The following is a 27,713-nucleotide window of genomic DNA, read 5'->3' as shown; positions in this document are numbered from 1 at the left end:
AATATATAAGACAATGAATATTGAGTTATACTACATGTACTTCCAAATCTTACTTTCTAAATTTTACTTCATAATATGGTGAGCACTAATAAGTTATTTTTTATTTTTTTATTTTTCACAAAAAACGTTTTCACGATGCTCTGAGGCAGGCAAGTTACATGAAGAATAGTAGAATCTATGATGCAACGAATCTGAGTCTCCCCAATGTACCTGGACGCTCCACTCCTAAACTCTGAAATGCTCAGATTCAAACCATTCACTCTCTCCTCCTTCTCACTAATCAAGTTCCACACTCCAAAAATATCCGTCGCCGGTGGCCTGACTAGGACTACAACGCTCTCCGGCTGCGCATTTCCGATGGCTAGCTTGTCCACTGTTTCTACTCAGAACGAGGAAGCCGCTTCGGACCCTACCCCAAAGCCCCCTCAGGTATCCTCCGTTGCTTGATTCATCGATTTCTCTTCCAATTAGGTTCTGCTAAACTGCTACGAACTTTGCTAATTGCTAATTGTTAATTGTATCTACTTCCGTGGCTATTTTTTTGGTAATTCTGTTGCATTCATTCGCTATTTTGCCAACACATAGCTTTCTGCTTGCTCTTAAGGGTTAAGATTGGGAATCTCACAAGTTAGGTGCTAAGTAGCCAAGATGGATTCTAATCATTCTATGGTGTTTCTGCATTTATATGTCTTGCAGTAGGACTTTAGATCTCTCTATATTAGTATTTACGTGTGGTACTTGGAATCTTTAGATATCTCAACAAGTACATTCATATGGCTAGGGTGATGTAACAGTAATTTGAAATTTGATTGACGGTTTATCAAGGGCGGATTAATCATGCTAGAGCTGTAACAACTAATGTGGAAGTTGAAACTTTGGATCCCTATTGCAGTTCAACCTCTTTTCTTTTTCTTTTTCCTTTTATTTGTTCCTTGTATTTTGACAAATTTCCTCATTCCATCCCCAGAGCCCATGTGGACTGGATCTAGACAAGGTTGCTTGAGATGATGGCTTGTTTAGTTCATATCAGAAACCATTGAGCTACTAAAAATACTGTAGGACTATTGCACCTTTACAGATAAACTTTATCTCAATAACTAGTGTTTGCAGATAAACCATTATGCTATGTTAGGTTAGCATGTATAGTCACTTATTTTTTTCCTAGGCGCATTAGAGGGAGATAATAGATTAATACATTGTTAGTATAATACTATAATATACATGTGATGGAACACATATAATGATGCACTAATTTTATGAAATCAGTTATCCCTAGTAGTTTCCTTTTATTTCTTAAGTTACTAGAGAACTATGACTTAAATGAGTTGCTGTGCAAAATGGTACTGGCCAGACATGACAAGGAAATGATCATTATACCTTAGGTAGAATACTACTTGCCAGCTATTTTGTTCTGCCATTTGTTATAAATCTTAAGCTACCCCAATATCATGTCAAGGTTGACTTCTTAGTGAGTAATGACTTTACAACAAGGTCATGCATTTAGATTTGAACTTAGCTGCTACTGTTCAGTATTACTTGGCTTTCTTCCATCCCTACTTTTTTCTTACTCTATTTTCAATTTTCATATCTATGTGAGGAGAAAGAAAATATGCATAGCAAGTGATATTTGCTTAAAATTGATGTTGTAAATGAAATATCTTCCCTTTGTTCTCGAGATTAGTGTAATCTGTGAATCACTCATCACAAGTGAAAAGTTCCTATCTGTGGTAAAATGCTTCATCTTGAGATATCATGATGCAGTCATTGTTCAGGGTTAATGTTTATTATCTACAAGTGCAATGTAACAATCACAAGGGAAAAATTCCTACGTGTGATAAAATGCTTCATCTTGAGATATCATGATGCAGTCATTGTTCAGGGTTAATGCTTATTATCTACAAGTGTAATGTAACAATATTTCCCATTTTCCCCTTAATTGTCAGTTTCAATTTTCCAAAATGTCTATGTGTTTTGTTTTCTGTTTTTTCCGCATCATCTTGTTGGTTGTTGAACCGACTCACTTTCTAGTTTAGCATTTGTTGAAGGCTTAATCCATTCTTGCTTGGTACTTCACCCTCACTCTCAGAAATTATTTTGTTTTATAATCATTATTAAAGAAGAATCTGCTTCTCCAAGTCAATAGCTTTCTCATTGAAATTATGTGTATGCTATCCAAATGGCTAAAAGGTTGCCAAGTTTCTCCTTCTCTCAATTCTTATAAACTGCCAGTCTTCTATCCAAATTTAAGTTCTCCAATTCTTTTATCTTAGAAAGTTCTTGGTTCTTCCTATTTTCCTTCTCTGTATAAGCTGTACCTCCTCATGAATGTCTAGTGAATGAATATTCCCATGATATAAGAAGTACTGGATGAATATGCTAGTGGTAAATGGCACCAATATCAAATGGTGGTGTGGATATGTTGTTGGGGTAGGTAAATGGGGGTTAGGGCTAGGCAAATAATGTTGGGGAAGTAATTGATATGGTAAAAAAATAATGTTGTGGTGGTGAGTAAGTAGGTAGGTGGTGGTGGGGATATTGGGTAGTGGTAACTAGGGGTGGGTAGGTCGTAGTAGAGATAAGTAGGAAGGAAGTTGTGGGAGGAAAGATGCAATGATTATAATGGAGGTAGTGGTGATGGTTGGGGGTAAGTGGTGTCAAAGGTAGATAGACAGGTGAGGTTGAATACTTGAATTGCATAAATAATGATAATGGTGATTATAAATGAAGTTATATATGCTTTTGTATGTGAAAAGTTTGGAAAACATTTAAGTTTTTTCTAAATTTCTTTGTTAAGTTGGAAAAATGAAGAATTCTACTTGATTTTGAAAAGAAATCTTTGTCTTTTATTTTTTAAGGAAACTGGAAAATTCTCCTGTTATTAAACAAGCCCCATGATCTCTTAAAGTGGATTTCAACCTTATAGAAATTACATAAATGGATAAATAATTCTTTCTAATTTTCTCCTTAATTGGTCTTTCTTTCCAGGTTGCAAAGCGCTTGGAGAAGTTCAAGACTACAATTTTCACCCAAATGAGTATGCTTGCCATCAAGTATGGAGCTATAAATCTTGGCCAAGGCTTCCCCAATTTTGATGGCCCTGAATTTGTAAAAGAAGCAGCCATTCAGGCAATCAGAGATGGTAAAAATCAATATGCTCGGGGATATGGTGTTCCTGACCTCAATGCTGCTGTAGCTGCACGATTCAAGAAAGATACTGGCCTTGATATTGACCCAGAGAAAGAAGTCACTGTCACCTCTGGTTGCACTGAAGCGATTGCTGCAACCATGTTAGGCTTGATAAATCCTGGTGATGAGGTCATACTTTTTGCTCCTTTCTACGACTCTTATGAAGCTACTTTGTCTATGGCTGGTGCAAAAGTAAAATGCATTACTCTACGCCCCCCAGATTTCTCTGTCCCCATTGATGAGCTGAAATCAGTTATATCAAAAAGTACTCGTGCAATCCTCATAAACACCCCACATAACCCAACAGGAAAAATGTTTACCCGAGAAGAACTCAATGTGATTGCCTCACTGTGCATTGAAAATGATGTTCTGGTTTTCACTGACGAAGTTTATGACAAGTTGACATTTGAAATGGAGCACATTTCCATGGCTTCTCTTCCAGGAATGTATGAAAGGACTGTTACCATGAATTCATTGGGGAAGACATTTTCCCTTACGGGCTGGAAAATAGGTTGGGCAATAGCTCCCCCACATTTGACCTGGGGAATAAGGCAGGCCCATTCTTTCCTTACCTTTGCTACATCTACTCCGATGCAATATGCTGCTGCAACAGCCCTCAGAGCACCGGATTCTTATTATGTGGAGCTTAAGAGGGATTACTCAGCTAAGAAGGCCATATTGGTGGATGGGTTGAAGGCTGCAGGCTTCACAGTGTATCCATCAAGTGGAACATACTTTGTGATAGTGGATCACACTCCTTTTGGGTTGAAAGATGATGTTGCGTTTTGTGAGTATCTCATAAAGGAGGTTGGAGTTGTAGCCATCCCAACCAGTGTTTTTTATCTAAATCCTGAAGATGGCAAGAATCTTGTAAGATTTACCTTCTGCAAAGATGAGCAGACACTCAGAAGTGCTGTTGAGAGGATGAAAGAAAAGTTGCCAAAGAAATGAAAAGAAGCCCCAACAGGTATTCTTTACTTTACTGCTCCATAGGGAAAGTCTATGGTGTCCACATTTATCATCCTTAATAATACATGGCATCACAACAAAAAGGAACATGATACACTGTATATAATACATAGCATCCCATTGAACTAAAGCTAAATATTAATGGTATATTGGTATCAAAACAATAACATGTTTGGTTCATGGAATAACATTTTTGGGAATAAACATATTTCATTGTTTGTTTGGGCTTTTTATTCCTAGGAATAACATTCCAGGGAATGATCTATTCTCTTCGTAAGGGAAATAACCATTCCTAGGGAGAGTCTGGTAATCTGGTATTAGCAAACATACTATACCATTATACATATATAACATAAAATACACACACACACATAATTAAATATAATTACATATATATAAAATATAAATATAACTGTGTGTGGGGGAAAAATTGCACTTTTGATCCCTCCTTTTTTTTTTTTCTCAAGTTATATATTTAGTCCCTCTCTTTCAATACTTAAATGAAAAACGTGGTGACAATTTTGTATAGATGCAGAACTTTCATTGCATCATTTAGACATTTAGGGGTAAAACTACAATGTTTTGGGGAAATCTTTCTAAAATATGCAGAGGTTTAAATGAAAAACACACTAGCATATTTGTAAATACGTAGAGGTTTTTCACGCATCTATTTTGGGATAAACCACATCATTTTGGAGAAAATGGTCTTTGTTTTGGCCATGGTTGAAAAAATTGCTAAGCGCTCCTCGGGCGTTCAGGGGGTGCCTAGTGCCTAGGCGGCGATTAATCGGCGCACGTGTATTTTTTATTTTTTAAAAATTTGTTAATTTTTTTTTTAATTACTTAAGACTTGATAATTATAAACTATTTAATACTTTAATAGTTAATACTAAAATATTAACTATTAACCTAAAAAAATCTAGAGTTTTAACAATTTAGGGTTATTCTGTTCAAAACGATGCCGTTTTGAGTGAAATAACCCATTTAAAAAAGAAGGGAACAATAGCTAATCGGCCGACTAGGCGACCTAGTTGGTGCCTAGGCGGCCTAGGCAGCGCTTAGCCGGCTTAGTTGGCCAGCCGCCTAGACCACCGATTATGGTAATATGCTAGGTGGCCGGCTAGCGCCTAGACGGGATTTTTGCAACACTGGTTTTGGCCTAATACGCATGGATAGATCAAGAAGTCTAAACACAGTTTTGTGATAGATACTCTTGGTCTTTTACACCTATTGTTTTACACTAAAAGCACACGGTCCAAACACCTATCGCTTTAATCAAAAGCCACATCATTTTGGTTTAAAATTAGGAAGCCTAAACATGTATCATTTTGGCATAAATAGTTAAATACATATAATTTATTCATTCAAACTTTTGCTTATTTATAGAAATAGCACAATGCTTCTTTTAAGCATAGATCTCTATCCTAACCTATTCCATTCCTTGTGGAATAGGATTCCTATTCCCCAAAAGTCATTCCATGAACTAAGCATGCTGTTAAGAGTTGAGAAAGGAGTGATTCAAAGAGTATTTAATTATGATATTGTGTAACTATGTGCTGCAAACTATGATACTGGTGTTTTTTGTTATGATACTACATGTCTTGAATGTTGTTATATATTTTTTTTTTTGAGTACTGCAATCTAACCTATATGCATGGTTGAAAAAATCACTAGGGGCTCGGGGGCCGCCGGCGATTAATCGGCGTCTAGGCACCCATGTATTTTTTATTTTTTAAAAATTTGTTTAAATTTCTTTAATTTTTTAAGACTTGATAATTATAAACTATTTAATACTTCAATAGTTAATACAAAATATTAAATATTAACCTAAAAAACATTAAGAGTTTGAACAATTTAGCGTTATTTTGCTCAAAACGATGTCTTTTTGAGTGAAATAACTCGTTTAGAAAAGAAGGGAACAATAACTAATCGGCCGACTAGGTCAGTCGGCTACCTAGACCACCGATTATGGTGATATGGTGATACGCTAGGCTGGCCAGCGCCTAGGCGGGACTTTTGCCAACACTGCCTATACGTAGTATTTGCTCAACATGATAATGTCAACATCCTTGATTGGGATGAGACACGACCTGAGACCTTCCGTTTTAAAAGACAGTGATGCCATCATACCACAAGGTACTTGGCTGAATGTTGATATAATTATGGGCACATACCCGTTTGGTACCATAGATTTCCTATTCTCCATATGTTGTATCCTCGGGAGATGGGGAAAGATACAGTTGCTTCATTTTAAACTAATCATAAAATTCTAGCAGGTGCAGGAGCAATAGAAGTGGTGGGTGCGCCTAAAATTCCTAAAAATAATAGGTGACAAGCAGCTACTTGCACATCTGGGTTAGTTTGCACTTTACAAGTGAAGAATTTACCAGCATCATCATTCTCATATTATTGCTTCTATTAGCCTTTTCTATTCTCTCCTTAGTACATGGTTGCTGAAAGCCTATTCTTGGGGTTTTCTCACAGATTGTACCAAATTGTTTTTTCCTAGAAATATGATTACACACTAGTTGGCTGCCAAAATATATGTTATTATATATAAAATATAAATCTGCTTACCCTTCTCTGATGCATAGAGCAGCATCACAGAGTATCAGAATAAGTGGGTAAACATTAATGCTTGAAGCAAAAAAGTCAACAATAAAAAAAAATGATTTTTGGCATGCTATTTTATTGTAGAGTTAAATGCAGGCAGGGTGAAATTGGGTGTACCATGGACAACAAATAAAGGACTAAGTGTGTTTGGTTCGACATTTTTGTATAATATTATCAAATTTGATTCAAATTACGTTATTCACTTATTTGTCTGCTTAACCTTGCTATTCTATTATCATATTCAAACCCATTACTAGGGGTGAGCATCCCTCGGTTATCGGTTAAAAACTGAAATAATCGATTTTTTTTTTAGAACCCCATAACTGATCGATAGCGGATATAGGCCATTACTAATAATAAGTGTTACTCTGTATTTTTTTCTTCCTTATTTTTGAACATCAAATTAAAAAATACAAAGAAAATAAGAAAAATTATACTTTTGATCCTTCAATTACTTAGTTATAAATGTGATCGTTATTTTAAAACATCTTTTAATTGTTTATTGAGTTGTAAATATACTTGTGAATTTTATGTATTATAGTACACAAGGAATGAGAATGAAAGTCATACCACATTGTTTGGTTAACAACACAAGTGGAGGATTTGATTATTCTTATAAAAACAAAACTCATTATTCATGTATTTGATGCTTAACATAATTATGCCACAAGGTACTTGGCACACACCCTTAATTTTAAATATTCATAAAATAATATGAGTTGAAATGTAAATATCATATTATGTTGTAGTAGCTATTAATGTTTGGAAGTAATGTTTTTTTTTTTTTTTTTTTTGAAAGAAAGGTTTTATGAATGTATTTTTGTAACTTTTTAAGCTTTTCTCAATTTGAAAGTGAAAGACAATATTTATAACTTGAGAATAATTAAGGGCCTAAAAATGTAACTTTTGAAAATAAAAATATAATTATCCTCCATGTGTTGTATATGAGTTACGATATTACATTCTTTGATATTTACGATATTTCTAATGAATTAGAAATATGAGTTACGATGTGTAAGAATTTTGTTTCCTTGTTATTTGTTAATTCTAACGGTAAATTAACAGAATTTTTAACGGAAGATTAATGGTGGCAATCAAATGAAAGTTATGGATGTAATATCGCAAAAATTAAAAGAATATGACTAAATGTGACAATGCTACGTTGAGAACAAAAAGTGAAAGTTGAAAGTTGCTACGTTGAGAACAAAAAGTAAAAGTTGCTCAAAGTCATTGATGTAATATGACAAAAGAGTGAATTATAATATTGGTCCTGTGACTATTGAGGTCTTATGAATTGCAATCCACGACTTTTAGAACTGTTAATTTAGTACCTTAACTATTCAATTTTTATCAATTTTGGTCACTCCAACTAAATTATTGGCTAAAACTCACCAAAAAATTTTAATAGTTAATATAATAAAGATATTTTAATCTTTTTGCACCTCTTTTCTTTCTCCTCATCTCTTCGCTGGAGATAACACCCAATTTCAAAAAAAAAAAAAAAAAGAAGAAGAAGAAAGAAAGTACAGTACTACAGTAACCTTTACATGTATACATTCATAGTTTTCTTCCTTTTCCAGTATAATTTTGATTAAGTATTGTTGTTTGCTGAATTCATGTGGATTTGGGTGCAAAAAATTTGTGGGGTTTCATGTCTCTGTACTATTCGCTTTCAGGCATATGTGAGATAAGTTAAAGCTTTGATTTTTATACTGCTTTCTTGATGTTTAGGGCAACTTTTGTACAGGAAGGATAGACTCATTTTCTATGGTAGTTGGAGAGATTTCCACTAAAGCCAATCACCAACATCTTCTTCTAGCATCACAAACCACCACCACCATATATATATATATATATATATATATATATATATATATATATATATATATATATATATATATATATATATATATATATATATAAATCGGTCTAGGCGCTAGGCGTCCTTAGACCGTGGCGATTTTACCCCTATGCGACCGGGCGCCTAGGCGTCCGCCTAGAATTCGGCCGACTTGGCCACCTAGCGTCTAACTTGGTCGAGTTAATTCGTCCATTTCGGTCGAGTTAACCCGGTCAACTCGACCTTGCTAGTTTTTTTTTTTTCATTATATATATATATATATATATATATATATATATATATATATATATATATATATATATATATATATATATATATATATATACACACAATCTTTAGATGATTTGAATCTTTGGATGATTGAAGTATTTTAGTATTTTTAATTTTTAATATTGTTTTGATGTTAGGACTTATGAATTATCATTATTTCATTTATTTGGATGTGTTATTTGATTTAATGTTGAAAACATCCTCATTAAAATTGTCAAACTGTAAGTCTGCCACTATTTTTTAGCTACCGCCTAGACCGCTTAAGTGCTAGGCGTTGCCCGGGCGCCGTCTAGACCGCTTAAACGCTAGGCGTTGCCCGGGCGCCAGACTAGCGCCTAGCGTCTACTACAACCATGAATTTTATATATATATAAAGTGTGAATGAAGGTTATACCCTTTATCTATGTCCATTTTTTCTGTTAATTTTTTTTTATACATTATGTTATAAAAGTTGTATTTTACAATATTTTGGACAAACATACCCCTATCGTTATAACTTCCGTTATCTTTTCCACAATTGTTACCATGCACATGCATCCACCATATATTTTCTTATCTTTTTTCAATAATAATAAATATATACACATTATATATTGGAGTTATATGTTAGTTACTTTTTAAAATATAAATATCAAATTTATAAAAATATTTTACATTATAATAATAATAATAATAATAATAATAATAATAATAATAATAATAATAATTATTATTATTATTATTATTATTATTATTATTATTTTGTGCATCGCGCATAAAAAATACTAGTATATATCTACTATACTAATAAGAGCCCAAGAGAGTTAGGCCGGGTAGAAAAAATGGCGGTCAAATTTTTTAATCAAATGAATGGCTCAGATTGATCAGATTTTAATTTTTCCTTAAGATTTTCTAATTTATCCTTAATGAATATGATTATCCGTTAACTTTTCCATTAAATATTATCTTTTCCGTTAATTTCTGTTAGTTCATCGTTAACTTACTCATTGATTTCAATAAGAAAGGTCTTAGGTTCGAACCTCATCCTAATCAAAGTTGGCATGATTAGTACTCTATTTTACTCTTATTAAATTAAATAATAATTTAGTAGCTACAACAAAAAAAAATAATAATGCATATGCATTCTTTAATTTAGAGTTATGTGTCTACAATATCTTTATTCAAAAAAAAAAAAAATTATTCATTTTTTTCTCCAATATAAAAATTCTTTACATTCAAATTCATCAATTGATTATATTCGCTACATTATCTCTACAATGTCTTTATTAAAAAAAATTATTCATTATCAATAAATTAATTAAGAGAAATAATTTTATTAGTTATATTGACTTTATATTTCTCCAATGTAAACATTTTTTATATTCAAATTTATCAATTGATTATATTCACTACATTGTCTATTATCTTTTTTGTGCACTATTTTTTAATTAAAGTTATAATACAAAATAATGCTATATATTTATTTACCAAGTATTTTATTAATACCATAAAAAAGTAAAAAAAAAATAATTAATAAAGCCAATCATATTAACTACTTGTGGAATTTGTTGACAAAAAGAGTATTCAAATCACACAACAAATTGAAGTGAGAACTACATCGCAATGTCGTTGTTTAACAATCAGCAGTTAGCGTTAGCGGACTATATTAGCGAATTTGACCAGCGAATTATATCAACGGTTGGTAAAAAAGATATTTGAAAAAATTAACTGTTTAGATTAACATGTTAAATGACGTAAGGGTATACATATATTTAATAATAATAATAATAATAATAATAATAATTGTTTTAAAAAATAAAAAAATAAAAAATATATAATTAAGCCAATCATATTAACTACTCGAGGATTTGTTGACAAAAAGAGTATTTAAATCACACACCAAATTGAAGTGGGAAACTATCTCGCAATGTCCTTGTTTGACAATCAACAGTTAGCTCTTCAATATTAGTATATATTTAATATTTTATGCCCTAATTTTTATTTGTTCTCCCTTATGTCCCGTATTTGGTTTCAACCATACCTATACAATTATTTTATTGACAATTATAATCAATCTTGACTATATTATCTTGCATTTGTAAACTTAGAATTGCCTATTTAAATATGCAAATTTAACATTCAATTATCTATGCATGAACAATTCTAATATAATATTGCATTTATATACTTTAAAGTACTTATGTAAAAGAAAAATATTGGGCATTATCCCAATCGCGCAATATGCGTAAAAAACTGGTATATATATATATATATTAAAAGTTCTCATTGCCACAACCAACCTTTATATTTTAGATTTGACAACCTACAACCCTCTTCACCGCTTAGAGCTATTAACTTCGCACGTGGACCACGGCCATAAGACTTCTTTTTTTGTTTTTTTTTTAGGAAATCATAAGACTCTTCTTAATTATGATATTTGAAAGAGGGAGAGAAAGTTGCATGGGAAACTGGTAAATGAAATAGCATGAAATATTATTATACGATTTTTTTTTAATTATGTTGAAAGTGAAAATTTCAATTTATTACTTATAGATTTTGTAGTAACCTGCAAAAAAAAATCAATTCATATATTTTTTTAAAAAAAGTCTTTGTTTTTTCACTTATCTCATATCGATGAGAGAAATGACGAATGGCGCCTTAAGACTCCCATAAAAGGAGCTGACTACATTTTTACAAATTGCTATGGTTAGATTTCTTAATTAAAGAGCCTTTTACAGTTAACTTTTTTTTAAATAAAAAAAAATGTTGAGGGTGTTTTGGAAAAGAGTTCTAGTACATAGACTCCTAAAATTCTACTCCCTCATTTATATTCCCTAAGGTGGCAAATTAGGATTGATTATTTTCTTTAGTAAATAAAAAAATATACAAGTTGGGAACTCAGCCTTTTGAGGTAAGGATTAGTTATTTTCATTACGTGAGTCCATAGAAAAAAGTCTACATAAAAAACATACTCCGTATAAGAGAGAATACAAGTTGGAAGTTTAAAATGGGAGTCCACCAAGTATTTTTATTGGAAAAAAATGCAGTCAGTTTAGCGGTACATAGTACAGACGTACAGTGTTTACAAACTGCCATTTTTGGTGTTGGACCTTGCTCAAAATGTCGAAATGGTGGATCTCCACCATTTACCAAACATGCTCCACCACGTGAATGTTGAATATTAGGTACAAAAAAACTCTGAAACGCTCAGATTCAAACCATTCACTCTCTCCTCCTTCCCACTAATCATCTTCCACACTCCAAAAATAGCCGTCACCGGTGGCCTGAGTAGGACTACATTACTCTCCGGCTGCCCATTTCCGATGGCTAGCTTGTCCACTGTTTCTACTCAGAACGACGAAGCCGTTTCGGACCCTACCGCAAAGCCCCCTCAGCCCTTGCAGGTATCCTAGTTTGCTTGATTCATTGTTTCCTCTTCCAATTAGGTTCTGCTAAACTGCTAGGAACTTGGTAATTGCTAATTGTATCTACTTCCGTGGCTATTTTTTGGTAATTCTGTTGCATTCATCCGCTATTTTGCCAACACATAGCTTTCTGCTTGCTCTTAAGATTGGGAATCTCACAAGTTAGGTGCTCAAGTAGCCAAGATGTTAGCTTAGCATGTATAGTCACTTCTTTTTTTCCTAGGTGCATTAGAGGGAGATAATAACTTAATACATTGTTAGTATAATACTATAATATACATGTGATGGAACACATATAATGATGCACTAATTTTATGAAATCAGTGAGCCGTAGATTAAGGAAACTGGAAAATTCTCCTGTTATTAAACAAGCCCCATGATCTCTTAAAGTGGATTTCAACCTTATAGAAATTACATAAATGGATAAATAATTCTTTCTAATTTTCTCCTTATTTGGTCTTTCTTTCCAGGTTGCAAAGCGCTTGGAGAAGTTCAAGACTACAATTTTCACCCAAATGAGTATGCTTGCCATCAAGTATGGAGCTATAAATCTTGGCCAAGGCTTCCCCAATTTTGATGGCCCTGAATTTGTAAAAGAAGCAGCCATTCAGGCAATCAGAGATGGTAAAAATCAATATGCTCGGGGATATGGTGTTCCTGACCTCAATGCTGCTGTAGCTGCACGATTCAAGAAAGATACCGGCCTTGATATTGACCCAGAGAAAGAAGTCACTGTTACCTCTGGTTGCACTGAAGCGATTGCCGCAACCATGTTAGGCTTGATAAATCCTGGTGATGAGGTCATAGTTTTTGCTCCTTTCTACGACTCTTATGAAGCTACTTTGTCTATGGTTGGTGCAAAAGTAAAGTGCATTACTCTACGCCCCCCAGATTTCTCTGTCCCCATTGATGAGCTGAAATCAGTTATATCAAAAAGTACTCGTGCAATCCTCATAAACACCCCACATAACCCAACAGGAAAAATGTTTACCCAAGAAGAACTCAATGTGATTGCCTCACTGTGCATTGAAAATGATGTTCTGGTTTTCACTGACGAAGTTTATGACAAGTTGGTTTTTGAAATGGAGCACATTTCCATGGCTTCTCTTCCAGGAATGTATGAAAGGACTGTTACCATGAATTCATTGGGGAAGACATTTTCACTTACAAGCTGGAAAATATGTTGGGCAATAGCTCCCCCACATTTGACCTGGGGAATAAGGCAGGCCCATTCTTTCCTTACTTTTGCTACATCTACTCCGATGCAATATGCTGCTGCAACAGCTCTCAGAGCACCAGATTCTTATTATGTGGAGCTTAAGAGGGATTACTCAGCAAAGAAGGCCATATTGGTGGATGGGTTGAAGGCTGCAGGCTTCACAGTGTATCCATCAAGTGGAACATACTTTGTAATAGTGGATCACACTCCTTTTGGGTTGAAAGATGATGTTGCGTTTTGTGAGTATCTCATAAAGGAGGTTGGAGTTGTAGCCATCCCAGCCAGTGTTTTTTATCTAAATCCTGAAGATGGCAAGAATCTTGTAAGATTTACCTTCTGCAAAGATGAGCAGACACTCAGAAGTGCTGTTGAGAGGATGAAAGAAAAGTTACCAAAGAATGAAAAGAAGCCCCAACAGGTATTCTTTAATCTTTACTTTACTGCTCCACAGGGAAAGTCTATGGTGTCCACATTTATCATCCTTAATAATGCATGGCATCACAACAAAAAGGAACATGATACACTGTATATAATACATAGCATCCCATTGAACTAAAGCTAAATATTAATGGTATATTGGTATCAAAACAATAACATGTTTGGTTCATGGAATAACATTTTTAGGAATAAACATATTTCATTGTTTGTTTGGGCTTTTTATTCCTAGGAATAATTCTAGGGAATGAGCTATTCTCTTCGTAAGGGAAATAACCATTCTTAAGGAGAGTTTGGTATTAGCAAACATACTATACCATTATGTTGAAACACAAAAGTTGTGTCTGTAGAAATATAGCTGTTGAAGTTGTGTAGGGTTGTGTCTGTAGGATTGTGTCTCTTAGTCTGTATATATTTATCTGTTGTCTCCTCATTGAGACAAGGAAGTAATATAACAAATCTTTCTACATCTCTCTCAACATGGTATCAGAAGCCAACAATTTGATTTTTTTTTTTTTTATCGGTGAACAGTAACAAGTACTGTTCATCCGAAACTAGTTTCTCAGATTACTCCCTAAAGGTGTGCTCTTTTGTCAAAATAATACTACAACCCTCCTCTCCAGTCTCCGGCGACCCCGACCCATCTTTTCCGGTCGCCGAAACACCGCCCACGCGCCACCACGTCGCTGGCGCTCCGACACCACACGCCGGTGCGTGAGGCTGTCTCCGGCGGGTTTTTCCGGCGAAACTTCCCAGTCCGGCTCGTCGGCCCTCTGCAATTTCGTCTGTACCATCAGATTTCATTTTGGTCGCGATGTCTTCCGACGAAAATTCTTCGGGTATTTCTCCTGCCAATAATTTACCTACTTCTTCGAGCTCTGTTTATGTGCCTAATTTGTCTGGAAATCCGGTAATCACTTCTGAAAAATTATGTGGTTCTCAAAATTACCACTCTTGGTCGGATGCCGTAGAATTATGGTTTATGGGCCAAGGTGTTGTTGATCACTTGCAAAAAGGAGTGGATATGATACCGGAAAAAGAAAAGACAGTTTGACAAATGTTAGATGCTCAACTTTGTAGTCTCCTTTGGCAGTCTCTTTCTCCACAATTGTTGCCTTTATTCCGGCCCTTTAAGACATGTGTCGAGGTGTGGAGTCAAGCTCAATCTCCGTACACTAATGGTGTCTCTCAATTCTATAATGTTGTTGACAATTTGGTTAACTTGAAGAAAGATGGTATTGATATGGAAACTTTTCTTGGCAAAGCCCAAAGTTTGATTGCTGAGTTTGGTACACTCATGCCTATTGGTGGTACACCCGCAGAGCAACTTACCCAACGAGAGAAATTCTTTGTAATACTTCTCTTAACCAAATTAGGTCCAGAATTTGAAAGCATCCGGAATCAAGTTCTTGGAAGCAACACTGTCCCGGGGACCACCGAGTTGTTCAAACGGCTCTTGCAGGTCACCTCCATTCCAGGTACTCACACATCCACTATCGAACATTCTGCTCTAGTCACACAAGGAGGTCGTGGATGAACTAACAATCGTGGTGGACAGAAAAACACTAGAGTTTGTGATTATTGTAATAGAACTGGGCACACACGAGATCAGTGTTGGAAACTTCATGGGAGACCGGTACGTACCCAAGCAAGTGTTGCTCAATCTCAACCTGGGGAACCAAATTCTCAAACCATTTCCGCTGCTGAGTATGAAGAGTTTGTTCGATTTAAAGCCACTCCCAAAGCTTCCGGTTTAACTCCTGCAGCCCACACTGATGGAACTCATACTGCCCTTGTATCACAATCTAGCCTGAGCGGACCATGAGTTATCGATTCAGGTGCCTCTGAGCATATCTCTGGTAACTCATCTTTATTTTCTCATTTCACCAAGTCTAAGTCTCTTCCATTTATTGTTTTCGGTAACGGGTCCAAGAGTACGGCTACTGCAATTGGAAAGGCTTTCCCCCTTCCTACTTTGCCTCTCTCTTCAATTCTTTATATACCTAATTGTCATTTCAATTTAATTTCTGTTCATCAACTTACAAAATCTTTGGACTGTACGGTCACTTTTTCTTCTGATTCTGTCATTATGCAGGACCGTTGTTCGGGGAAGATGATTGGCTCGGGGTATGAATCAGAAGGACTTTATCGATTATCTACCCCAAAACCTTCTACAGTTTGCACTGCTACCATTCCTCCTTCCCTTGCCCATGACCGACTAGGACATCCTAGCCTTAATAAATTACGGCGACTTGTCCCTAGTTTGTCTCACTTATCTACCCTAGAGTGTGATGCTTGTCAGCTTGGCAAACATTCTAGAACATCGTTTCCTAATCATGTTAATAAAAGAGATGCTTTCTTTTTTTTCCTTAGTTCATACTGATGTTTGGGGACCTTTTCGTTATAATTCAATTCTTGGTTTTAAATATTTTGTTACCTTCACTGATGATTTTTCTCGTTGTACATGGGTCTTTTTAATGCAAAATCGTTCTGAAGTGCTTAATGTACTTCAAAAAAATTGTTAATGAGATAAAAAATCAGTTTGGGTGTCTATTAAAACTTTACGAAGTGATAATGCTGGAGAATACTTTACAACCTCCTTTATCTAACTTTCTTGATTCAACGGGCATCCTCCATGAGTCATCTTGTCCCGATACTCCACAACAAAATGGGGTATCTGAACGTAAAAACCGGCATCTCGTTGAAACAGCCCGCACCATGATTCTCCACTATAAAGTCTGGGCAGATGCTCTCCTTCATTCCTGTTATTTAATAAATCGTATGCCTTCATCTGTTTTACATGGTAAAATACCTTATAATATTTTATTTCCCGATAAGCCCCTTCATACTCTTCCTTTAAAAATTTTTGGGTGCAACTGTTTTGTCCGGGACACTACCCCAGGGCGTGATAAATTTTCCCCAAAATCCTTAAAATGCATGTTTGTTGGGTACTCTAGGTTGCAAAAGGGTTTCAGATGTTATTCCCCTGATAAACATCATTTTTATGTATCTTCTGATGTTACTTTCTTTGAATCAACACCTTTCTTTTCGTCTAGTTTACCGACCCCATCTCTCATTTTCCTGATGTTCTTCCTGTTCCTACTTTTCAAGGAGGGACCGGGGTACATTTACCTCAAGATCCGTCATCACCTAGAAATCCTAGTCCCTCACCTATTGAACCTCCTTTACAAAACAACAGTGTTACCCCTTTTCCTTACACTTATCATCGCCGCTCTCGACCACCCGCGACAGTTCAAATCGATGAAATCCCAACTGATTCATCTCTCGAGCTATCTATGTCGTCGAACCCGGTTCCAGCAACAAGCTCTCCTATCGCAAGTTGTGTAGGTAATAGGTCATCACGAAACCCCTTTCCTATATACAACTTTATTTCATATGATCGTCTCTCACCTTCATATAATGCTTTTATCACATGTTTATCTTCTGTTTCTACCCCTAAATCTGTTAAGAAGCCCTTTCCCACCCTGGTTGGCGTCAGGCTATGGTTGATGAAATGGTTGCTCATCATTCATCGGGGACTTGGGAGTTAGTTCCATTACCCGAAGGTAAAACAACTGTTGGTTGCCGATGGATCTATACTGTGAAAGTTGGGCCCAATAGACAGGTTGATAGACTTAAATCTTGACTGGTAGCCAAAGGATATACACAGGTTTTTGGGATTGATTACACTGACACCTTTTCACCAATAGCTAAAATTGCTTCGGTCAGAATCTTTCTTTCTATGGCTGCTGTTCATCATTGGCCCTTGCATAAGTTAGATATTAAAAATGCCTTTCTGCATGGAGATTTAGAGGAAGAAGTCTACATGGAGCAACCTCCTGGTTTGTTGCTCAGGGGGAGAGTAACTTGGTTTGTAAGCTCAAACGTTCTCTCTATGGTCTAAAACAATCTCCTCGTGCCTGGTTTGGACGGTTCAGCATAGTAGTGCAAAATTTTGGTTTAAATCGAAGCAAACTTGACTATTCCGTCTTTTATAAACATCAACATGGTAAGAGCATTTATCTTGTTGTATATGTTTGATGATATTATCATTATAGGAGATGATGTTGAAGGAATACAATTGTTGAAACAACATCTATTCCAACATTTTGAAACAAAAGATCTCGGGAAGTTAAAATACTTTTTGTGAATCGAAGTAGCACAATCCAAGCAAGGAATTTGCATATCACAAAGAAAGTATGCATTGGATATACTAGAAGACACATGTATGATAAATTGTAAACCTCTTGACACTCCTATGGATCCAAATATCAAACTCCTACCAGACTAGGGGGAGCTTATCCAAGATCTGGGAAAATATAGACGATTGGTTGGAAGATTACTTTATTTAACTGTAACTCGACCTGATATCTCTTTTGCAGTAAGTGTTGTTAGTCAGTTCTTGGCATCTCCACGTGAAAGTCATTGGGAAGCTGCCATTCGGATTTTACGATATATTAAAAAATCTCCAAGCACTGGTTTGTTATACAAAGACCATGGAAACCTTGAAATTATTAGGTACACAGATGCAGATTGGGCATGTGCATGGGATAGAAAATCAACATCTAGATATTGTATCTTTCTTGGTGGCAACTTAATCTCTTGGAAAAGTAAAAAGCAAAATATTGTTGCTCGATCAAGTGCAGAAGCCGAATATCGATCTATGGCCGTTGGAACATGTGAACTTGTGTGGTTGAAAAACCTCCTTACCGAACTGCAGATTTGTACAAAGGAGTCCATGAAGCTCATTTGTGATAACCAATCAGCTTTGCATATTGCATCAAATTCAGTTTTTCATGAAAGGACGAAACACATTGAAATTGATTGTCATTTTGTTCGAGACAAAATTACTTCAGGAGATAATACTACATCTTTTATAGGCTCAAATAATCAATTAGCTGATATATTTATTAAAGTTTTAAGAAGTCATAGGATTGAATACATTTGTAACAAGCTTGGTGTATATGATATATATGCTCCAGCTTGAGGGGGAGTGTTGAAACACAAAAGTTGTGTCTGTAGAAATATAGCTGTTGAAGTTGTGTAAGGTTGTGTCTGTAGGATTGTGTCTCTTAGTCTGTATATATTTATCGGTTGTCTCCCCCATTGAGACAAGAAAGTAATATAACAAATTTTTCTACATCTCTCTCAACACATTATACATATATAACATATAATACACACACACACACACACACATACACACACACACATATATATATATAACTGTGTGTGTGGGAAAAATTATACTTTTGATCCTTCCTTTTTTTCTCAAGTTATATATTTAGTCCCTCTCTTTCAATACTTAAATGAAAAACGCAGTGACAATTTTGTATAAATGCAGAACTTTCATTCCATCATTTAGACATTTAGGGGGACTAGCATATTTGTAAATACATAGAAGTTTTTCACGCATCAATTTTGCGATAAACCACATCATTTTGGAGAAAATGGTCATTGTTTTGGCCTAATAGGCATGGATAGATCAAGAAGTCTAAACACACAATTTTGTGATAGATACACTTGGTCTTTTACACCCATTGTTTTAGACTAAATGCACACGGTCCAAACATCTATCGCTTTAGTCAAAAGCCACTTCATTTTGGTTTAAATACACATGCATAGATTAGGAAGCCTAAACATGTATTGTTTTGGTATAAATACATATAGTTTATTCATTCAAACTTTTGCTTATTTATAGAAATAACACAATGCTTCTTTTAAGCATAGGTCTCTCCTATTCCATTCCTTGTGGAATATGATTCCTATTCCCCAGAAGTCATTCCATGAACTAATTAAACATGCTGTTAAGAGTTGAGAAAGGATTGATTCAAAGAGTATTTAATTATGATATTGTGTAACCAAGGCTGGACTTTGGGTTGTGCAAGTTGGGCTACAACACAACTTGCACAAAATTTTAAAGGATCAATATTTAATTTTTACCTAATTAGTTTAGAAATAAAAACTAAGGGGGCGTTTGGTTCACGGAATGTTAGATTACCTTAGGGAATGTTAGATTGCTGGGAATGTTAGATTCCTATGTTTGGTTTAAAACTAAGATATGTAAATAAGACAACGGTAATAAGATAAATTGATTAAAACGTCCAAATTAAAGCCCAACATTAGTAATAAGACAATGGAATGTGAAATTACCTAAGAAATTGGAGGGTATCTCACATTCCCTTCAAATAGCTAAAAACTTACTGCGGAGGTTATCTGACATTTCATGGGAAAGTTACATAAACTGAACCAAACATGGGAATCTTATATTACCAAGCAAATATAACTTTGGTTATCTTATATAACCTGAACCAAACGCCCTCTAAAAGTTTTCAATTAAACTTAAAAGGCTTCATGCAGAAATGGTAGGAACTTGTGTTTATTGTATTTTAACTTGGAGGTCAGACGTCAGAGGTTCGAAACTGGTGTTTTTTGTTATGATACTACATATCTTGAATGTTGATTTTTTTTTTTTTTTTTTGAATATTATTACAATCTAACATATACGTAGTATCTCCTCAACATGATAATGCCAACATCCTTGATTGGGAAAGGTAATAGTGAAACTGGCGTTTTTTGTTATGATACTACATTTCTTGAATGTTGATTTTTTTTTTTTTTTTTTTTTGAGTATTACAATCTAACTTATACGTAGTATTTGCTCAACATGATAATGCCAACATCCTTGATTGGGAAAGGTAATAGTAATGTCATCATATTAAGACTCTATGTATTTGAGTTAGTTTATGACTCCCTATCCTAGTCTTCCAGTGATTTTCTCACTGTATATATTCCTGTAATTTGTATGATTCATTCAATAGAATCATTATGTTCTCATTTCTTGTTCTCCTGGCTGACGGATCCGTTAATTCCTCTTAACGGACCCGTCTTAGATGCCGCTATCACCTCCTCGGTTTCTACGGCCGTCAATTCCCTGTCCACTACTCATCATTTTATCAGTATCAAATTAACAAATAAGAATTTTCTGTTTTGGATGACTCAAGTGGTTCCGTTTTTACGTAGTCATAATCTCATAGGGTTCGTTGATGGCACAAACCCTAGTCCATTGTTCATGGTTGCTGGCAACGACGGCAGCACACCGCAACCGAACCTGGCATCCGCGACTTGGGTGCGCCTGTGATACCCCGATTTACACTAAGGAAAATAAGTATTTAATTGGGAAATGATATTAAACCATTAATCTTTATAGCATAAAAACTCACTAATTTTCTTTGTGTTGAGATTTGACCCCTAAACCTTTCCTTATGAATTCCAAAATCTTTACCATCAAGCTATTACAACTGTTGTTTCTAGCCTCGTTTGATTACAAATTAGTATGATGCTAAACTATTAATATGGTATAAATATTATTATTTTTAAATAATTAACTATACAGTCCATAATTAACTATACGGTATGTAGTATATCTATCTATCTACTATACTAATAAGAGGCAAAAGAAATTAGATTTATAATGGGTAGAAAAAAATATCCATCAAATTATTAAATTAAATGAATGGTTCAGATTTTAATTTTTCCTTGAGATTTTCAAATTTATCCTTAATTAAATGATTTCAATAAGAAAGATTTTAGGTTTGAACCCTATCACAATCAAAATTACCTTAAAAATTATATTCTCTATTAACTTACTCAGAGTGTGTTTGGTTCGCACATGGGAATCGGAATCGGAATGAGTATCAAATACTTGGTAAAGGTAATGAGTTTTGGTGAAAGTATTTTGCATGTTTGGTAATAGGCTGGAATGAGAATGATTATCAATATTGCTATTTAATTATGTAAGAGGGGGAATAATAGAATGAAACCCTTATTTTATTAGAGAATGAGTTTTTCAATTAAGGGGGGTAATCAAAACCCATAGTAGTGTTTTCAAAACCTGTTGATGTGTATAAAATCACCGTAGTTTAGTACAGTAAAGTGATAGGTTGACCGATCGTAGAATATGACCGGGAACCTCTAGATTACAATGTGTAGGTAGGTGAAAAGTCCTCCCTCAATAATAAATGCAGTATTTATAAGAGACATAGGGAGCAGCATCCGGTCCTCTGGCATAGCGAGCACGTGGCGTTCATGCACCGGGTCCGGAGAAGGCGAACATGCAGCCGTACACGTGGTGCACTCCTCCTGACAGTAGCAGAACCTTGCTCCTACCGGTTGTCCTTCCCGGTCATCGATCTTAGAGGCGCGGGGCCCGCGAGATGCTCTGCCTCGTGAGTACGGTCGGGCGTCCGGGGAAAGACTGCGGCGAGCCGTTGACCGTGCTAGATGACAAGGGTGACCGGGCGGACCTGGCAGATACTGCTGACTGGGCTAGACGACCTGTATAGGCAGGGTATAATCCCCATCACCTGTCAACCAAACAATAACAATGACTTTGATACCGATTTCTGATAGTTAAACCTGTCAACCAAACACACCCTCATTGATTTGAATAAGAAAGGTCTTAGGTTTGAACTTCATTCCAATCAAAGTTGACATAATTAATACTCTATTTTATTTTTATTAAATTAAATAATTTAGTAGCTACAAAAAAAAAAAGTAATATATATGCATTTCTTTAATTTAGAATTATGTGTCTACAATGTCTTTATTCAAAAAAATAAAATAAAATTCTATCAATAAATTAAATAAGAGAAATAATTTTATTAGTTATATTTATATTGTCTTTATTTTTTTCCAATGTAACTTTACATTCAAATTCATCAATTGATTATATTCATTATATTGTCCCTACAATGTTTTTATTCAAAAAAATATTCATTATCAATAAATTAATTAAGAGAAATAATTTCATTAGTTATATTGTCTTTATTTTTCTCTAATGTAAAAAATTTTTATATTCAAATTCATCAATTGATTATATTCACTACATTATCTATTATCTTTTTTTTTGTACACTATTTTTTAATTAAATATCAAAGTTATAATACAAAATAATGTTATATATTTATTTACCAAGTATTTTATTAATACCATGAAAAAATAAAAAATATAAGTAAGCTAATCATATTAATTAGTTGGGGGATCTATTGACAAAGAGAGTATTCAAATTACATGACAAATTGAAGTGGAAACTACCTCGCAATATCCTTGTTTGGCAATCAGGCAGTTATCGTTAGCGGATTGTGTTAGTAGTTAGCAAATAGCGGATTATATAAGCGGGTTTGACCAGCGAATTATATAAGCGGGTTTGACCAGCGAATTATATTATCGGTTGGTAAAAAATATTTGAAGCAATTAGCTGTTTAGATTAACATATAAAATGACTTAAATGGTATACATAATAACAATAACAATAACAATAATTCAGTAGTGTGATTACTGTTCTACTTGGGCTATTTATTACCCAGTTGCTTGGACTCCACTTGGGGGTGTACACATAGGTTATGATCCAGTTTTCAAATTGTTTGAGTGGTAGTCGGTAGGAAAAACCTAACTACTTGGGTCATATACTACTCAATGGGCTTGGAATCTCTTGTGGGTGTGCATATAGGTTCTAGTCCAGTTTTCAATATGGTTACGGTTTTGAAAGAGTGCTATTTCTCCATATTTTGAAAATAGAAGAAAATATTATCTTGGTACAATTTATATATTATGGTTGAGGAAAAAAAATTACTTTTGGATATAAAGTTTTGGAGTGAGTACAAAAGGTCTATTCGCTACATATTTTGGAAAAATATAAATATTTTACAAGGTGGAGTAAACTTTACTTAGCAAAGTGTTGCTAACTTTGTGTGTTGTGTTTGTATGTCTTAAACATTATATGTATACAGGTAATTAATCTGGGATTATGATGAAAGAGAGCGTGGCTATGAGTTGATCAGGATGATAGTTTGTTTTCAAGGAGAAAGATTGAAATGTAATAGTTAGAAATTATAGTATTCGACTATTTTGTGATTAGCCTTGCATTTAGTATTGATAGATTAGATGTAGTGGTAGCACCCTATAAACTATGAACTATTTAAGACATTGAAGTATTATTTATAAGAAAATCTATTTTTGGTAAATTCTATTTATAGCAAGTTTGAGATGTAATGTTATAAAAGGAAAGTTTGGGAAGTTAAAATTTTGGGGTGTTTCAACGCCATGATCAGGTTGTAATGTCCATGATCATCTCCTCTCTTTCGTTGGAAGTGATGCACCTTGTTGTCGGTCCAAGGAGGTCTGGGTCGCCGTTGAGCAGTTTTTGCGTCCTCGTCTCTCCATCTCCTTGAATTGGCAAGTTGTAGTCTCTTAAGCAAGGGGATTCCTCGATGGCTGACTACATTGGACGTGCTCAGATCAGACGGTGGTTGAAGAACTTGTATTCGCCGGCCGATCAGTCTCCCTTGACGAACAAAATCTATACGTTTTCAGGGATTTTCGCCTGAAGTTTAATTTCGTGCCTTAACTTACAAAATCTGTACGTTTTCAAGGGTCTTTGCCTGAACTTTCGTGCCTTAACGACGTCCCTTGCCGTTCGGGGACAGCTGGTTTCTCTCCAGGAGCTCGCCATCTTCTGCGAGGATTATGGCGGGTCTGGTGGAGGCGCGTAGTCGCCGGCGGCGTTTTCTGCACAATATATTTGCCTATATATACTTTAAGGGCGTTCTATAAAATATTTTGAACTTAAGCGTTGAGGACAATTTCAAGCATTAACATCTGGTTTGGTCCCACAATTTGTTAAAGCTTTTTAATTTAGGATTAGGAATAATATCTTAAAACATGAGTTATTCCCCTCGTTATTATTAGGAGATTAGTATTCCACTATTTTTGAAAATTTAAGAATTTCTTTTACTTTTAACATCTAAACTGTCCACATTTAATTAAAATTAAAATTTAAATAAATAAAGAGTAAATCCCACTTTTACTCATGAACAATTGTGACATTGTCATTTTAGTCTTATTCTTTTAATTTTGTCATATTATATCCATGACTTTGAGCAACTCCCAATTTTAGTTATCGACTATTATAACATTGCCACATTTAGTCATTTTTTTTTTTTTTTAAATTTTGCCATATTACATCTATGGCTTTGAACAACTTTCACTTTTAGTTCTTGATTATTGTGGCATTGCCACATTTAGTCATATTCTTTTAATTTTGTCATATTACATCCATGACTTTCATTTGACTGTCACCATTAGTCTTTCGTTAATTTACCGTTACAATTGACAAATAACAAAAGAAAAATCCTTACACATATTGTAACTCATATTTCGAACATATTAGAAATTAAATATCGTAAATATCAAAGGATGTAATATTATAACTCATAGGAATATGAGTTACGATATGCGTACGGATTTTTTCCTTTGTTATTTGTTAATTTAAGGATACCATTGTGTTTCAATATCGTAACTCATATTTCGAACATATTAGAAATATCGTAAATGATTATCTTAGCTTTCCTTCGACACTTGAATCACCTTAATTAGACTTCGTATGAAAGAGATAATACCAAAATACTATCAACATGTTGTAAGGTCGTGTCCCTAGATGTGTCAAAATCTGTCCATTTTTTACCCTTATTTTTCCTGAATATATTAAATTCCTGTACATGAAAGTTGTAGGCCATTTTCTTATATTTTCATGGACACTTGAATTACATCAATGGGATATTTTATGTAAGAGATATAATCAAAATACTCTCATCAGCATGTCACAAAAGTGCACATTTTGCCATTTTTTCTTCAAAATTTCTAAAAATCAAATATTAATGAATTAAGCTCCATATTCCACCAAACAAAAAGAGACACAAGCAAACTAATGTAAATAAGGTATTAAAGAAATACTAGTAACTTACCCGTGCGATGCACGATCATTAAATATGGCCTATTAGTAATTCAAGATTATCGTCGTTATCAATTATCACGACGGTTTGTGGGTCTACCTTAGTAGGGTCTTTTATTAGTCTAGAGGATTGTTCGATCGGTTTGGAGGTAGTAGGTCTTCCACCTCTAACTGAAAGGGAAATACTTAGTGTACTTCTATTTTATACTCTCGATCAATTTTTATTCCACTTACATGTTCTTGATGTAAACACTTTTTTTTTGGACCCACATGATGGAAATTAGTCAATCCTTGTTCGTCATCTGAGGTAGTACAAACCAGGGAATAGAATTTTGGAGTTTGTATAATAGAACTCTAAGTGGAATACCTTGATGTCATTCCAAAGTTCATGGTGGGCGACCAGTGGTTGGAGAACATTCCAAAAAAAAAAAAAAAAAAAAAAAAAAAAGAAGAAGGAGCAACATAGATTAGAATGTACTAAGATACAACTAAGTATGGAAAATAACCTTAAACATGACTAAGTTTGGGATGAGGGATAAACGAGTAGTCTTATCCTGTTGGATTGCTCAGGTGGTGGGGAGAAGTCGTCAGTGGTGTCCTCGGTTACGTTGGTAGAAGGGAGGACTCGGGAGAGCGTTGTCTGCTTACTACAATGACTTCTTCCATGGAGTCGTCATTCAAAAGGAAAAAAAGTGATTGGTTAATGCATGAAAAAGGTTAAAAAAAAAAAAAAAAAAGGAAAGGAATTGAAGACTGGTTAGGCGAGTGAAAGAATTGGCAAAATGGGGGAAAATGGCTAATGGGTTGTCAGGGGCGCAGGTACATTGGGGCACATATATAACCCTTTTATATATATATATATATATATATATATATATATATATATATATATATATATATATATATATATATATATAGTATAAGGTTTAGTATAAGTATAAAAAAATACATAAAAGTTAATAATTAAGAGATGGTTCGATCAGCTGGCAAAGCACATGTTTAATCTTAAGAGAGATCATAGTTTGTATCCTTACAGACTTAGGCTTCTCTTTTCAACACAGAGAGTTTGATGAGATTTACACATATACATAATTTTTAAATATTAATTAATGATGATGAGATTTACACACATACATAACCTTCTTTTATGAATATATTTTAAGTGTTTCATTTTTATTTTTTTCATCAAATTATCTCTTTTGTTTTAATGTATTTTGCCCTCATTGAAAAAAGTTTCTAGATCCGTCCCAGTGGGTTGCCAAAGAGGAGACTTGTGGGTAGCCACTAGGGATGGCAACAGGGCGGGGCGGGGGATATATCCCCCGCCCCCGCCCCCCGCAATCCAACCCCACTCCCCATACCCGCACCCGCACCCGTGCGGGTAATGAAATTCCTTCCCATACACGCCCCCGTGGGGATTTTGCATGTAACCTTAGTCTCATTAATAATATGAAACTTATATCTAATAAAATTTTTATTATTACAATTTATAATATTAATGGATCAAAGTTTTCACCAAATAACTACCAAACTTAAATATTACATTTGCTTCCAACTTCAACATTAGTGTATAAAATCTTAGCCACTAGCACCAAAAAATAATTAGAAGCTGTAATATATATTAGTGAGTTAGGATCTTCCCTTACTGCCCAAAAATCTAACAGATTAAATAAATAACATAATACTTTGATATTGACTTAAATATAATAACACAATACATATATATATATATATATATATATATATATATATATATATATATATATATATATATATATATATATATATATATATATATATATATATATATGCGGGGGCGGGTGCGGGGCGGGGATACCTCTCCCCGCACCCGCCCCATACCCGCGCGGGTTTAAAACTTTTCCCCCATACCCGCACCCATTACTCAAATTATGCGGATATTTTATTACCCATTGGGGCGGGGATGCGGGTAACCCGTTGGGTGCG

At 34.6% G+C, this 27,713-nt stretch overlaps 2 protein-coding genes across 3 annotated transcripts; both read left to right on the top strand.

Moving 5' to 3' along the window:
* The first annotated feature begins 142 nt into the window (after positions 1 to 142).
* Positions 143 to 6,970, top strand: LOC109177403 (probable N-succinyldiaminopimelate aminotransferase DapC). Of its 2 annotated transcripts, none has more exons than XM_019326778.1 (3): positions 143 to 429; positions 2,986 to 4,153; positions 6,432 to 6,970. In XM_019326778.1, the coding sequence occupies exons 1-2, from the start codon at positions 205 to 207 to the stop codon at positions 4,135 to 4,137; spliced, it is 1,377 nt and encodes a 458-aa protein (XP_019182323.1). In that variant the 5' UTR covers positions 143 to 204; the 3' UTR covers positions 4,138 to 4,153; positions 6,432 to 6,970. The 2 variants fall into 2 exon arrangements, with proteins under 2 accessions (XP_019182323.1, XP_019182324.1); XM_019326779.1 differs by having other exon boundaries at positions 6,429 to 6,651.
* LOC109177402 (probable N-succinyldiaminopimelate aminotransferase DapC) lies at positions 174 to 23,898 on the top strand. The gene is made up of 5 exons (XM_019326777.1): positions 174 to 230; positions 3,475 to 3,480; positions 12,066 to 12,282; positions 12,774 to 13,940; positions 23,749 to 23,898. The coding sequence occupies exons 1-5, from the start codon at positions 205 to 207 to the stop codon at positions 23,767 to 23,769; spliced, it is 1,437 nt and encodes a 478-aa protein (XP_019182322.1). The 5' UTR covers positions 174 to 204; the 3' UTR covers positions 23,770 to 23,898.
* The last annotated feature ends 3,815 nt before the right edge of the window (positions 23,899 to 27,713 follow it).

This window comes from Ipomoea nil, unplaced genomic scaffold (genome assembly GCF_001879475.1).
Source record: "Ipomoea nil cultivar Tokyo-kokei standard unplaced genomic scaffold, Asagao_1.1 scaffold0804, whole genome shotgun sequence".
In the NCBI taxonomy this organism is placed as follows: Eukaryota; Viridiplantae; Streptophyta; class Magnoliopsida; order Solanales; family Convolvulaceae; genus Ipomoea; species Ipomoea nil.
Note: the sequence above shows the minus strand (reverse complement) of the source record. Positions and strands in the feature narration are given on the sequence as shown.

What these genes read in the sequence shown, in the direction of transcription:
- LOC109177402 (XM_019326777.1), top strand. Translation starts at nt 205, where the DNA reads ATGTACCTGGACGCTCCACTCCTAAA. An exon ending in AGCCCCCTCAGCCCTTGCAG is followed by an intron (nt 12,283 to 12,773) that starts GTATCCTAGTTT and finishes CTTTCTTTCCAG; the next exon opens with GTTGCAAAGCGCTTGGAGAA. An exon ending in ATGAAAAGAAGCCCCAACAG is followed by an intron (nt 13,941 to 23,748) that starts GTATTCTTTAAT and finishes ATATGTATACAG; the next exon opens with GTAATTAATCTGGGATTATG.
- LOC109177403 (XM_019326778.1), top strand. Translation starts at nt 205, where the DNA reads ATGTACCTGGACGCTCCACTCCTAAACTCTGAAATGCTCAGATTCAAA. An exon ending in CTACCCCAAAGCCCCCTCAG is followed by an intron (nt 430 to 2,985) that starts GTATCCTCCGTT and finishes CTTTCTTTCCAG; the next exon opens with GTTGCAAAGCGCTTGGAGAA.